The 15,816-nt window shown below is 37.7% G+C and overlaps 1 protein-coding gene across 4 annotated transcripts in view; it reads right to left on the bottom strand.

The window, feature by feature from the left end:
* Positions 1–15,816, bottom strand: part of PRIM2 (DNA primase subunit 2) — a 260,042-nt gene that overhangs the window by 105,004 nt on the left and 139,222 nt on the right. For all 4 annotated transcript variants that reach the window (XM_037519912.2, XM_054698902.1, XM_037519913.2 and 1 more), the window contains exon 8: positions 891–958. In XM_037519912.2, the coding sequence (XP_037375809.2) occupies positions 891–958 (68 nt within the window). The remainder of the gene's footprint in view (positions 1–890; positions 959–15,816) is intronic.

The following is a 15,816-nucleotide window of genomic DNA, read 5'->3' as shown; positions in this document are numbered from 1 at the left end:
CCAATGGGAGATAAATACACTATAGTCCAGCAATGCAAGAAAATATAATGTAGTCACTAAAAATTATGTTTTTGGAGCGATTGCAATAATAGAAAAAAAGGACTTACAATGCGTAAGAGAAAATATAGCAATTACATAATTTCAAAATTGGGTTTTAAAACAGCATAGAGAAAATAAGTTGTTTCTGAGTAGTGATGAGTTTTTCCTTTCTTTTCCTGCAGTTTTTAAGTTTGTCTTTTAAATAATAAGGATATGCTGTTACTGTATTTAGAAAACAAATTCACCCATTCCATCTATCCCTCATAAAATATGCGGGGGGGGGGGTCTCCCTGGTGGCGCAGCGGTTGAGCACTGGGTTGCGAAGCTGCCACTGGAGGAGGGTCCCACATGGCACGCAGACCTCTCCTGCCGTCCGCTCCTCCCCTCAGCAGTGTACTTCAGTCTGCCTGCTCTGCTCCCCACTCTGGCTCTCGTGAATTCTCTCACCCTCCCGCGCTTCTGACTGTACCAGTGCTTGTATAAATAAATAAATAAATCTTTAAAAAAAAAAAAAAAAAAAAACATGTGGGGGGGACTCAAAAGTTTGTCTTAAGCTTGTATTTAAGAACTCATTCCTTCCTTTGAGATCTTTCTGTAGTCAACTTTCGCTCATTTTTACCTAAACTTAACTAGTTCTACACAGTTCAATTAAATTCAAAGAACATTCTATAGCACCCTAAAATTGAGGGAAACAAGTATATTAAGGACTTGAACTAAAGTCAAAGAATTAAGCAAGAAAAAACATTTTCTAAGTTTTTTAGTAATCGAAGGGGTTATAACATTTTAATAAATGTTGCCCACTTTAAAATACTTGCATTTATAAGCAAAACATGGCTGTGTCTTTGTTTTACCTGAGGTGGTTAAGCAGAGGCTGAAGTCTCTCATCAGACTGCACAGCAGGCAAGGACCGGGCTGTTAACTAAAAGTAGAGAATAGGATTAGTAAAAACAGCAAAGACCAAATACTGAAACGTTTTAATCCTAAATAGAAAATCGGACAGGAAAAGCAGAGGAGAGGGAGTATTTAAAAGGTATAGAACTTTTCTCTTTTTTAAATTAAAAATTGTACAGAATGCTAACGGATACGTGATTACAGCTAACTATATGGTGCTAAGGACTGTAGAGTATGTCACGGAGTTTAAGTAACAAGAGGCAAAACAAAGAATAAGAAATGAGTACTCATCTGAATTCATGAAAATGTCTCTAGTCATGAAAACATTACCTTTGAAAATAAAAATGGGAAAACTTCTAAATTTATAGGAACATACCCAGTAACACTGAATCCTAGGATGATGAAAATATTGTAAAGAAGGACTTTCATTTATAGCTAAGCCACAATGAAGCTCGCTACATGCTGAAGTATATATGCATGTACCCTCGTGTGTTTGTGTGTGTGTTTCTCTCACTCACTCACTCACTCATACACACGAACAATCATGCATTCCTTCATTCTGACAATCACATTACCATGAAAAACCAAGAATATCTTTTAAAGACACAAAAGCAACTCCAAGTCCTTAATATTGAAATATGACCCCAAACTGATCTAGTAAACAACAAATCATTTGACAATTCCTGCAAAAGAGTCTTCCTTCAGACAAACTGCAAACTGCAAGAGGCCCTTTGGCGGCTATACGGTACCCTCTTCAATTATTTAATGTTAATTAAAATTTTCTGAAAATGGAAACATAATTCATCAAAACTTTTGACTATTATGCAAATAAAATAAAAACATCACTTCCAAAATATTTAAAACTATATTTATGAAAAATGATGATGATGGAGAAACATTACCAATTTCATGCAATAGTCAATACATGTCAAAAAAGCTTACTAATTTAAAGTACAATAAAGTGACCAAAGTGTACTACAATTCTAGTAGAACCAAAAGTGTTTCCCTAGAAAATACTATCTAGTATTTCATGACATATAAAATGTTACCAAGGTTTTATAAATAGAACACTTTAATATGTCCTATATCTGCTAATATCAAATTATTTTCACCATTCTAGAGATTTCATCACTCACAAACTTTGCTCTAAAATGATTAAAATATTTTATCTCAATACTTAAAAGTCAATTTTCTGAAAACAGATGGAACAGTCAAACTGGACTATTTCAGTTGCTTCTGTTCAACCCATAGAGCATATGCCATCTAATCAAAGTGTCTTTTCTACATGAAAGCAAACAAAAACTCTACAGTAACAGCAAAATATTTCTAAATGTCTACTCATTCCATATAGGAAATATTTCTCAACTCAGCCCGTTCTTAACCTTAAATCTTCATTTCCTGTTTTCTGAATTATGAATACAACACTTTCTCCACTCACTTCTGCCTCCATTCTTGGCCCTCCCTAATTTATTCTCTGTTATCAAGGCCAGAGAGAATTTTTCAAAATGAGAGTTAGCCACTCCCCTAATTAAAACCCCTTAACAATTCCCTTAGGTTCTCTGATTAAAGTTATTACACCCATTCTTTCATAAGACATTTTCTTAAAACTCTCCTTCAGGGCCACATTGCTGCCACACTAAGCACAGGAAGAGTGTGACCGCCAATCCAGTCTCTGCCAACTGCATAAGACACCACAGGGGCATAAATTCATCATAGCTCCATTTTCTGGAAGATTTGATTCCCTCTCTACCCCACAACTTATTTTCAAGTTTGAATGTCTGACAAGAATAATTCCTAAAATGTGGGTCAATGCTCTGAGTAAAATTATTTCAAGGAAGATTCTGAGTTTCCCAAAGGTTTTGCTTTCAACTTCTAAAACAATTAGCATTTTCAAAAAGAGCACCTATCTCTTTGTGTTAAGGAGATGAGGTAATAAAGCTATTACAAAGCTCTTTAAAGTGGCAAAGCCATCTGGTGACCTTTTGCTGACAGAATGTAAACTTCATTTTAGGGAGTGCTGGCTCCCATCATTTCTTCTGAAATTTCTCTCTGAGCCCAAGTAGCTACTACTATACCCATCTGACCAGGAGGGGCACTGCACCTGTAGCACGTGGCAACTTAACATATGTTTAGTAAGTATTTACTGAATGTGTGGCAAATCCATATGACAACTCACAACTGTGTCATTCCTTTTTTTTTTTAAAGGGTATATTTATTTCTGCATAGAAGAACTTGGGTGTGGGCCAGAGGTGCAGGGGGTAGGGGGTGAGAGGATTCATCAGAGACAGAGTGGGGACCAGCAGGCAAGACAGGAGAGGTCTGCTGTGCCATAGCAGGGTTAGCTCCCTGGCCAGGGATCGAACTCAGGTCATCAGTGATAGAGCTGAGAGTTAACCCCCTATGTCACCAGGGAGGCCCCTGTGTCATTCCCTTAATTGATAAAAGTAAAAGTAGGTCTATATCTACATTTCAGTTTTTCAAAATTTCTGCCTTAAGCAAAACTAAATTTTACAGAAAACTGCACTAAACCATAATCATCAGCCTTCTGAGAAAGCAACAGCCTATCATAACAAGATTTTCAGCATTAAGGACCTCCCTCTACAACCTAATATGAAAATATGTCTAAATAGACTTTGGTTCCCACATTTTAGCTGTTTATTTTTTAATAGAAAAATACAATAATCTCCTTGACACATAAATCACCAAGAATCAAAAAGAAATATCTATCACAGTTTATGTCTGTGAAGTTTCAATGGGTTGAATTAGGGATGTTCATGGTAACCATAACAAAAGCTGGCATAACATACAGCTTATTTCTTATTACTGTAAAGAGGTTGAACTGTTAAGATATCCTTACATGGTTATGAAAATATCTCGTGCAGTGAATCAGGCAATGCAGGGTTGGTGCTGTTTTTTGACAAGTACAACAGACTACTAGCTCTTAAATAAATCTCATTTTAAAGATTAATAGTCTTAAGTAAATCTTGCATTTTGCCACATGTTTGGGTATAAAACATAATAATGTATTTTGCCGACTAATAATTCTCCTTTTAATGTCAATAAATAGCACAAAGATTCAAAGCCACAGAAGACAAAAAAGAGAATCCAGAGGTGTCAGGTCCAACCTTGTCATTTAACTCTGGAGGAACCTGGGTTCTTCAGGCCATAAGCAGCCAGCTGCTGGCAGCTGAGCCGAGCCTGTGCTGGGCCTGAGGTCAGACACACACAGCATGTGTGCAGGGTATTTTCCACCATCACAATATGATCCAAACACTCCACATTTCACACATAAGCCAGGTCAGAGGCCTGACCCCAGCATGCTACTGTCTCCTCTCACTCCCTTCACTTTTCAAACAGGACAATGTTTCAACACTCATAACCCCATGAACAGCTTTCAATCTTGAAGATTCCCCAATTTTTGCACTGAAGTTTCCTTCACATCATTTTGGACTTGGCCCAAATATAACCTATTCCTAGAGGCCTTCCCCAACCACCCTTGGTAAAGCAGCACACTCTCCACAGGTATTCTATTACTCAATTACCTCACAGCATTTACTACTATCTGAAGTTATTTATCAGTTTAATGGCATATGTCTGTCTTCCTTTACCCACAAGAACAAAGGCTCTGTCAGTGTCCTTTTCTGTTTGGTGACTTCTTAAAATAGTATGTGGGGTGACAGGCAAGAGATGTTCTAGGCATGTCACTATAAAAGGGAGCACTACTGTGACCACAAGAACAGGTGCCACTTTCCCCATCTTCCCCACCCCTCCTTTCAATGCTGCCAACATCTCAGACACCTTGGACCACAACTTCCAGCATGCCATGAATCAGACTTCCAGAATGGAGGGCAGCTTAAAGGAAAAGGGAGGGAAGAGGAGTGTGTGGTTGGAGAGATATGTGGAGCGGCTTCTCCAGGTACTTTAACATTTTGGCAAGAGGGCTCTTCAAGGGGGATGGCAGTCTTCAGCTTGCCTTATCCAGCTTAGATGACACAAGATGAATTTCTGATCTCTCCTCTCTCCAAGCCCACTGGGTTTATCCAACTCATAGTTTGTCTTTTTTTCTTGCCAGAAGGTACTTTGGACTCTTGGCAAGCTTTATTCCTTGCTCTATGCCCAGCCTGTTTGACTGGGCATTTGCCCAAGAAGGGATGGGTGATTTTTGGAGTCTGATCAAGAGTCTGTTATTCGAAATCTCTCATGCTCTCTCCCTTTACCTCTGAACTTCACACCACTCAAAGATCTTTAAGCACATTGGGAGTTTGATTTCATTTCTTGATGCACATGGATGGCTGGCCCCTTTTAGAACAGTACAAGTGCAGTTTTCCCATTAATGGTTTGGGTTACCCTTCAGTTTTGCCCGGTTTCAGAGGCACTCAACAATTACTATATGGTGAATGAAATGTTTACCTGTGTCAAGTATTTCCAACAGAGGCACAAGTTTAAAAAGCTTGTCCTAGACACTGGCCCTTTTCATCTTGCATCTCTAAAGTTTTCCAAAGTAAATATGATCTACCAACTAGGGGAGCCACACACATTGCTCCCTTCATTTTCAGATGAATGAAATATCTTAAGTATTCCCTTTAAAAGAAGGGGAAATGCTCCATCAAGCAATGAAGCTGAAACCAAGGCTCCAGTATTCAGAGGAAACAAGTAGCCCAAACTAGCAGTTCAAAAATCAAAGTGTGAGTACATAATAACAAGTTCTAACAAGAAAGAGTAGGGCCTCCCCTGGTGGCGCAGCGGTTGAGCGCTAGGCTGTGAAGCTGCCCGCAGCCTCTGCAGCGCCGGTTCGATCCCCGGCCGCCGCCGAGGGTCCCACAGAGCACGCAGACCTCTCCTGCCGCCTGCTGCTCCCCTCAGCAGTGTACTTCATCAGTCTGCCTGTTAAGTTCCCCGCTCTGACTCTGGTGAATTCTCTCACCCTCCCGTGCTTCTGACTGTACCCAGTGCTTGTATAAATAAATCTTTAAAAAAAAAAAAGAGTTACCTCCTTTGAAGCTATGTCTTTTTGCTTTCTGAAAGCCTTTTGTTTTGTTGTGTCATTAAATAATAGCTACAAATAAAACTGAAATATCCACTGAGTATCTACTTTTCCAATATTACTAAAAATTTAAAACACGCAAAGTTCAATCATTTACAGTGAACACCTGTGTAAAACACACACACATACCCCCTTAACCTGAAAATACAGAGGTTGCTTCAAAGATATATAGAAAGCAAGTAAGGAAGACAGTTGTAAATGTGACCTTCCTCAAATAACACTCACTTAGATGTGTGTGTGTGTGTGTGTGTGTGTGTGTGTGTGTGTGTGTGTATATATATATATATATATATATAAAAGTATCCTTTTCCCCTTATATACAATTCCAAAATTACAGTATTGTGTGATACACTTTTCAGAATATTTTTGTTAAAGAAATGGGTTGCAGTTTCTGGAAGGTAAGTTATTTTAAAAGTAAATCCAAGGGCCTCCCCGGTGGCACACCGGGTTGAGCGCAGCGCTGTGAAGCTGTCCGCAGCCTCTGCAGCTCGAGTTCTATCCCCAACTGGCCAGGGAGCAACCCACATAGCATAGCAGACCTCTCCTGACTCACCTGCTGCTCCTCTCAGCATGTAGTTTGGTCTATCTGCCTGTTCTGTTCCCTGCTGTGTCTCTGGGGGATCCTCTCACCTCCCATACCTCTGGCCTGTCCCCCATTTCTTGTAATCATAAATAAATCTTTAAAATAAAAAAAGTATATCCAAAATATTTGTCTCTAAACACTCCTACCCCCAAAAGACCTAAAATTTCAAGAAAACTGAAAATCAAATCACAATTAGAAGATTAATCTACTCATGGATGGAAAAACCTGAAAATAAAGCATGCTTGGTTCTAGTATCTTTTCAAGAGAAAAGTAATCACATATTCTCTTCCTAGACTTTTCACTTGGATCAGCATGGAAGAAGTCATTTTTAAGATTATCATCCTGGTATTAATTACACAGACATTTGTTATACTATTTTGTACACGTCTGTGTTTGAAATAATTCAAGAGATAACCAATGGGAGGCTATTTTTCTAGCAATCTGAGGAATGCCGTAGAGAAGGATAATCCAGTGATCTAAGATAAAAAAAAAATAAAATTATTGCAAAGGCATTAGCAATACACAGACACAAAGGTGAGGAGCATGGAGATAAATTTAGAGAACTAAAAAAGATAAGTCAGAGAGAACATCCAGGTGAGTAGTCATGTTCTTTGTAATATAGGTGCTATAGGGAGCTATAGGAGCTATAGTTGAGAGGAGAAAAGGAAGTTATTAGTTAGAGCCATGCTGAATTTTAAGTGATTTTGAAACCAAGAGGCAACTGAATTTATACAGATCTCAAGTCCAGATGATATAGAGCTAATGATTTGTAAGTGTTATTGGTAAATAAGCATCATATAAAGGGAGGGACTAAAAAGTATACAGCAGAGATGCTGGACTATCACTGACTAGTACTACATTGACTGTTCACACAGCACTGTGCTGAGGGTTCCATCTAAGTCACATCCGGGGAAAGAGTTCAAGACCGATTACCGATGTCTGCTCTGGATATGCAATGGGAGATTAGCAGCATCTGCCAGGTATGTGCTAACATGAGTGGTAGCAAAATAAGAGTAAGGGGAATTTTGCCAAAAACTTGAAAGTTTTATAACACTGATTTTATTAAGCAATTAAAAATGGATTAGGGAATACACAGCAGTTCCTTTAATTTAACTCTTTTGTTACATATTTAGAATAAATGAATTCCACTTTGTAAAAAAAAAAAAAAGTTCTTTGAGGAAAACCCTGTTTGTTCTCCAGCTAAGAAGCTCTCTGCTGTTCTTAAAAAAGCCTAAAGGAGACTGTGCGGTCAGCCAGGCGCTGCTCTGAAGCAGAACTGTTTGAAGGGGTTTGTAAAAAGAAGAAAAATATTCATGATTTTTCTGAAGTGATGGGCATGAAGAGAACAAGAATCTACACAGAGGTAACTACATGAATAAATATGGTAAAAGGTTCTTAAAGAGTCAATGGACATTTATAAAACAAAGGTGACTCAATCAGTTGAAAATGAAGAACTGGAGGGCAGCTTCATTTTAAAATAATAAATCCCATCTCTCTGAACTGCTCACCCAACACTGGCTAAATTAAAACACATAAAAATGACAGGAAAACAATGCTCACTTGGAAAATATTGCTCAATTTTGTTCTCCAGTTGTTTGCACTCTCTACCACTCACTTCAGCTTCCTTATAAAACTCAAGAGGAATGACAATTTGCACTAATATCAAAGTCGCAACTTAAAAGAAACTCAAGATAGGTGATCAGCCAGCACACCTAAGACCCTTCTTTGCATAGAATCTTATTCTACTCAGATGTAGGTTTTCTTTTTGTTCTGCTTGATTTTTTAAGAGACTTTAATTTTTAGAGAAACACTGTGTTCACATAAATGGAGAAGCTACAGGGTCTCCCCTGGTGGCGCAGTGGTTGAGCGCTGGGCTGCGAAGCTGTCCGCAGCCTCTGCAGTGCCAGTTCGATCCCCAGCCGCCAGTGAGGGCCCCACATGGCGCTACAGACCTCTCCTGTCGCCCGCTGCTCCCCTCAGCAGTGTGTTTTGTCAGTCTGCCTGTTCTGTTCCCTGCTCTGCCTCTGGTAAATTCTCTCACCCTTCCGCACTTCTGACTGTACCCACTGCTTGTATGTATGTAGTATGTATGTATAAATAAATAATCTTTAAAAAAAATGTTTAAAAAAAATAAATGGAGAAGCTAGAGACTTCCCATATACCTTTTGCTCATCACATGACCAGCCTCCCCCATTATCAACAATCCTCAGGAGAGCAGTGTATTTATTACAACTGATGAAACTACACTGATAGATCATTACCAACCAAAGTCCACAGTTTATACAAGGGTTCACTCTTAGTGTTGTACATTCTAAGGGCTTTGACAAATATACAGTGACATGTATCTCCCACTGTAGATCATACAGAGTCTTTTCACTGCCCTAACAATCCTCAATGCTCTGCTCTTAATCCCTGTCTCCCTGCTAACTCTTGGCAACCACTGAACTTTTTACTGTCTCCCTAGTTTTGCCTTCTGCAGGATATCATATAGTTGGAATTACAAAATCTTTTCAGATTCGCTTCTTTTATTTAGTAATAAGCATTTAAGGCTCCTCTGTAACTTTTCAGCACTTGCTAGTTCATTTCCTTTCAGTGCTAAATAACACTAGATGCATCAAAGTTTACTTGTCCATTCACATCTGAAGGACATTTTGGTTGCTTCCCAGTTTTGGCAATTTATGAATAAAGTTGCTATAAATGTCCATATGCAGGTTTTTGTGCAGATGTAAGTTTCGAATAGGTGTTTTTAATGAAAAATAAATTAGGAATGGTTTTCAAAATACCTTTACATTTTTGTCATTTCATACAAGATTTGAGATGGTTCCTATTGCACCTCATAACTCCCCAAGAATATCAAGCCAAATCCTTTTCTACTCAATTGAAACTGCACAGATTATGTGTACGATACATTCTAAGAGAAAAAGCTTATAAATTAACAAAATAATTTTGAAACCAAAAGTCAACAATTTCTTGAAACAGAGATCTCACAGTAACAAAAGCTATAGCTCTAGAAAGAACAGGTTGTTCAACAGTACTACTTTTATTACTAGGACCAAGTCAGATGTCAAGTAAAATTAACTTTTACAAACAGCTGCTCTTTTAACTTCATTGATTTTAACAAGGAAAATCCCAGTGTCTTTTTGAACTACATTTTGTTATAATAGTAACGGATCTCAATTACAAATCCCAAACTGTGAGATTTCAAGTTATATTTCCCCCTTGCTCCTAGAACCAAATTTGCTCTCCAGTTTCATGTTCTCCCTTGGCTGGCTGAAATGCTGTTCACCGCTAATCATAACATCCTAGGGCTCAGATGCCCACAGCACTTTTTGGTTTTCATAGGGCTCTGACACACATTATCTCACTTGATCTTCACAGCAGAGGTGGTTTCATCAGTACAACACTTCAGTATATGGAAATTTCCCTATCAGCTGGCCACAAACATGATTTTCAATTTTGTAAGCTCTTGTCAAGCAAAACACATGGATTCCATTTGAGCTCTAAACATGCCCAAGTAGTTTAATTTCCAAAGGATATTAAACAGTGCAGAGTTAACAAGATATTTCCAGTTCAGGGGTCTGGATGATATGAAGAACTGAGAGAGTAAACCTGGGAATAGAGCAAACAGACATGCCAGTGCTGACTTTTGATCATGAAACCTGTGGTGTGAAAAGAAGCTTGTTATTCAGAGGCTAACCTAAGCACCTTACTGATGCTCTACATCATTTAGAAATGTAAAACAATTGCTTGAGCAAGGGAAAAAGGTATTAAGAGAAATGTGATAAATGTACATGGATGACTGAATTTTCTCCCTTAGCCATAAAATCATTTTGCTTCCAGATTACCCTGATAATTTTGGTTGAAAATTCTTAAACTACTGTAGCAAGCAGTTGCACAATTAGACTTTTCATAAGCAAAACACAGACCTGGCCAGTGGAATTCAGTATGTTTTATTTTTCATATTGGCACTCAAGAGATTGAACTGTCAACCTTTTGTTGGTCCTCTTAAAGCAATGCTCTTGTGAAGCAGGAAGAAGAGCAGCAGCAACAGAGGTAATATTCCTCATGATTTGACTACACGCAAGGTATTTTTCTACTAGAAGTTCTTTATAGACTCTAATCCTCACAATAGCCCTACAAGTGGTATGATCCCTAAGGCACCCCAGGGATTCCTAAACTGTTCAGTCCAAAGTTCCCGAAACTTCCAGGGAGAATGAAGAGGGGACCTTTATGTCCTAAGCAACTTCTTTCAGTCTCAGGTATTCATATTCAAAATTTATACAAAATTTGCATTTGATTCTAGAACATGTTCTTTTTAGTTTTACTATACACCTTATGTTTATTTTTACCACTGAGTAGCACAGTGCCATTATTGTGCTTATTACACTTTACATATTTCTCAGTATACTTAGTCCCAAACATTTGAACATCATATAGGCTTTAGAAAATGTTACTGAATTTTTATTCCTTCTACTCCCACCCCCACACCCAGACAAGTCTCCCATGGTACACTTTGGAATTAGAGAATTGGCTGAGATGACTCTGGGCCTTGCCACACTTCACTGGCCATGCCCTGTGTTATTTCATATGGCTATTACAATTACAGAATGATAGACCTGACATAGTTTCAACTATAAATCTTTTTATGGAAAGATTCCCCAAATCATTTCAATTCATAGATTTTTTCCATTCATTTAATAAATTTGTAAGGCAGTAACTTGAAGTTCTAACATCCCTTATTCATTACTATCACAGTTTCATTAAATATTTTTATCTCCCCAAACATCTATACCACATTTATCTAAATTTACATGTCAATTTATTTAATGTAAGAAATTTACTTATCTGATTTTTCTTGAACCAAGTTGTTCCTTTACTCTGCTGTAAGCATTATTCATGAGCAAAACCTATTATGTACAAGTTTTTCATAAAGCTTCTAAATATGCACATAAATTCTACATGCACTGAAGTTGCCACTTTTATCTATAGGGTTCTAGTAAATGGTTAAAAGACTAACCCACAAAATGGCATCATGTGTAGTACATATTATCTTCTTCAAGTACTATAATCCATGATTCTTTAACTTCCTGGGGAGTCTATTTCCTATTAAAAAAGTCAGACACAAGCTGCCCATAACATTGACAATCTTACCTCCTTTCTAAATATTACTACACAATGTAGTGCTTCTAACATTGAAAACTTTACTTGGCACTACAGTCACATACTTAAATTTATTTATTAGATAATCTAAAATTAATATCAAAGGATATACAACTACACTTAATTACCACAATGAAAAGACACAGAAAAAATATGTGTGTATAAGTATGTACATTCACTTTTCTACAAGAATTCTTTCACGCTTGATTTGGGCTTTTATTAACACTTGTAAGTGAAGGTAGAACAATGTAGAGTGCAGTGAAGGGGTAGACAGAATTTTTATTAATAGCTTAGTGAGAGTAATCTCTGGTGTGACAAAACATAGCCCTTACAAATGCACTTAAAGAACGAGGGCCTTACGTGATTAAAAACAACTTATCAACAGGAATGCACAGAGACTTCCATTTTCCTCTACAGATGAACTTCACTGATCCAAGGAGATAATTCAAGAATAGTAGTCCCAGATGGCTAACAATATTTGTTTGTGTCAACAGATGCTGCAAAAAACATTCATTTGCTTATTACTACTTCAGCTACTTCTCCTTGTCTCTGTGACTTAATTTTCCTGCTCTCTAAGATCATCTTAATTTCTTCCTTGATAAAACCAGCCTTTGTAGAATTGAAATGTTTTCAGTTAAGTGTAGAAGGCCCAGTATGCCTCCATAGCACAACCACAATGTATTTCACTAACCCTAAATAATCAGATATTGCACTATTTTTTTATTTATCCATTTGAAATTTAAGCTATAGGGGCCTCCCTGGTAGCTTAGGGATTAAGTCTCAGTGCTATCACCTCTATGGCCTGAGTTAGATTCCTGGCCTGGGAGCTAACCCACATGGCACAGCAGACCTCTCCTGTCTTGCCTACAGCTCCCCTCACCAGTGTATTTCGGTAGATCTGCCTGTTCTGCTCCACTCTGGTGAGTCCTCTCACACCCCAAACCTCTGTTCTATACCACAGTTCTGTGAATAAATAAAATAAATATTTCTAAAAAATTAAAGCTACATTCTTTATCATGAAATAAGACAGTTTTTCTTTAAATGTAAATAAGACTATTACATAAATTTTGTTCCTCTACTAAACAATTTCTATGTTTAAATCCTGAAAGGAGCTTCTTAAAGTGTCTGAAAAGCTTTCAATTATACACACAAAAGTATTTTTTGCCTTTTAAAAGTAAAGCCTGGCATCCCTGGTGGCTCAGGTGGTTGAGTGCAGCGCTGTGAGGCTATCTGTAGCCTCTGTAGTGCCGGTTCAATCCCCACCAGCCTCGGAGCAACCCACACGGCTAGCAGATCTCTCCTGTCTCACCCGCTGCTCCCCTCAGCAGTGTGTTTCATCAGTCTGCCTGTTCTGTTCCCCACTCTGTCTCTGGTGAATCCTCTCACCCTCCTGCACATTTGGCCTGTACCCCGGCTCTTGTATAAATAAAATAAAATCTTCAAAAAAAAAAAAAAACTAATTTAAACATAAAGCCTTATGATTAATTATAAAATGTCAGAATATACTTAATATAAATTTAAAAAGGGAAAATAATTTCATTATTCATGAATAAAATTCAACAGCAACCATTCATTATGAGAAGGATATAGAGAAATATTATGTCTTTACTATGATCAGGGCTAACAAAAATTTTTACCTCTGCATTCTGAACTAATATCAGATAAGAAGTATTTCTTTAAGGCTTTACTTTTCCAAAACTTTAGAGATAAATTTTAACACAATTGCAGAAGTAGTAGCAGGAAAGGAAGGAACAAAACTGAGATAAATGCATTTTGAAATGTTTCAACATTGGGTTCCCCAAACTCTTTTTTATTTATTTTTTGAAAATTAGGGATTATCACAAGCAACACCCTAGATCACTAATATCTTCATTTCTAAACTCAAAAGTTTCAAGTAACATAAAATCCCTGTGAGAACACAGATCCAAGCCCCTGAATTTAACTTTTTAATGTAAAAAACAAAAAAATCATTAATTTAAAACATGAAGTAAATAAAAACTGCATGCAAAATTCTGCTTTCTCAAGAAAAGTTGATTTTTCTTATTCCTTATTTCCTGTCAGGTTATGACCTTTTCTATTATTTTTAAAGTTAAGAGACAGTAACCAGATTCTATGGTAAAGAAGAGATGCTGGTCTGAAAATTGAAAGAAACCTTACCTCCTTGCTTAGTTGGAGAAAGTTTTTAAAAACAATGTGGCTTTTATAGCAATTGCCTACAGTTCTGACTATCCCAAATTAAGACCTGCTGTCTTTGTGATGGAATGGGCCCTTGCTAATACCTTACAGCAAGCCATCAAGGGTATGGATTCTGGACCATTGTAACATACTATTAAGTGCACCTACCCCACACAGCTAAAAGCACCAAGGCTGAAATCAAGAGGAAGGTAAAAAAACAAGCGTGTTTAAAGAAGCATGTCCTAAGAGAACTCACTTTAGCATATCATATTTGTAAAACATCCCTTGATATCACAACAGCTAGTTGAGACTTTTAAAAGACCTTGACACACATTTGACTGATTGCTTTCCAATGATATTATTTCATACTTTCTGGAACAATCAAGTTGATAGTGTTTGATGGATAACCAGACAAGCAAAGGACAAGTCTGAGCAATAGCCATCCTTTATATCTGACATCTTCATGTTTTATTATGTATCTTACAAAAAGGGAAAGGAAACAAAATCCCATGGGCAACGTTAGTTCCAAAAAACATCACTACAAAGAAAAAGGCCCTATTCGGTATTATTTCAAAGCAGTCAATGGTGAAATAAAAATGTATAAATGCATTGTGTTGTAACTAAAGAATCATCAACAGCTATAAAAGGGGAGGGGGGATTTGTATCTTGCATTTCTTAAATTTGCTTTCTCTAACAAAATGTTTTGAATGAATGACAAGATCCTCTGAACAAAGCATAGTGCACCAAATGCAAAGCTTGGTTCTTCCTAACTTACATACACTTACACCTTAGTTTGTTCATTTTAATTAAATGTAAATGAATGCCAGCATGAACTATTATCAGTCCTACCAAATCCTTCAACAGGGTTGGCATATGAACTATCATACAGCTGACAGAATTTTAAAGTCAATTACTGAAAAACACATACATATATTTGTCCTAAATCGCAACTGGCTTTAAAAAAGTGACATTAACATTACCTAAGAGCAGTTTCTTAGTAAGCTTTCTTTTACTACAGAGACAGCATGGCAAAAGCATGGGCAACTAAGGATGTAAAGGAGATACATTTGTAACAGTAGATTGTGACTTTTCACCAATATTCTAGCAGGGAAGTCATAAAGAGAATTATTGGACTCTGTGACAAGGAATGGAGATGCTATTCATTAATATACATAGAGTAGGTCTAGAAGGAAAGATCAGAGGTTCAGTATGACATGCAGATAGAACTATCTGAACTTAAGAAACAGAACTATAAAATCAGTCAATCTGTGGATTTGTGTGATTTAATATTATTTCTACCCTGAAAGGGCACCTCCCTGGTGACGCAAGAGGTAAGGAACAACTTACGAAGTTGTCCGCAGCCACTGCAGCACAAGTTCAATGCCTGGTCAGGGAGCTACCCACATGGCGCAGTAGATCTCTCCTGGCTCACCCACTGCTCCCCTCAGCAGTCTCACCCCCCTACACACACGCACACGTCTAACCTATACCACAGTTCTTGTATACATAAATAAATAAATCTTAAAAAAAAATTTCTACCCTGCCTGAAAACTACAGTAATAAAATAATATCTTGTATCTTAGTTTTCCCTTTATTATTAGCTAAAATTAATGATACAAGTATCACTTGCTATATAAAACCCAGTTCTAAGATCCCTTAAGACAAGTGAAGTAGGGGCCTCCCTGGTGGCACAAGGGCTTAAGACACAGCTCTATGAAGCTGTCCGCAGCCACTGCAGCACCAGTTTGATCCCTGGCTGGCCAGGGAGGTGACCCACATGGTACAGCAGACCTCTCTTGTCTCGCCCGCTGCTCCCCTCAGTAGTGTATTTCAGTGCATCTGCCTGCTCTGCTCCCTACTCTGTCTCTGCCCGCCCCCACATATCTGGCCTGTACCCCAGCTCTTGGATGCATATATAAGTAAA

This window comes from Talpa occidentalis, unplaced genomic scaffold (genome assembly GCF_014898055.3).
Source record: "Talpa occidentalis isolate TD23 unplaced genomic scaffold, MPIMG_talOcc4v2.1 talOcc4.2, whole genome shotgun sequence".
Classification (NCBI taxonomy): domain Eukaryota; kingdom Metazoa; phylum Chordata; class Mammalia; order Eulipotyphla; family Talpidae; genus Talpa; species Talpa occidentalis.
Note: the sequence above shows the minus strand (reverse complement) of the source record. Positions and strands in the feature narration are given on the sequence as shown.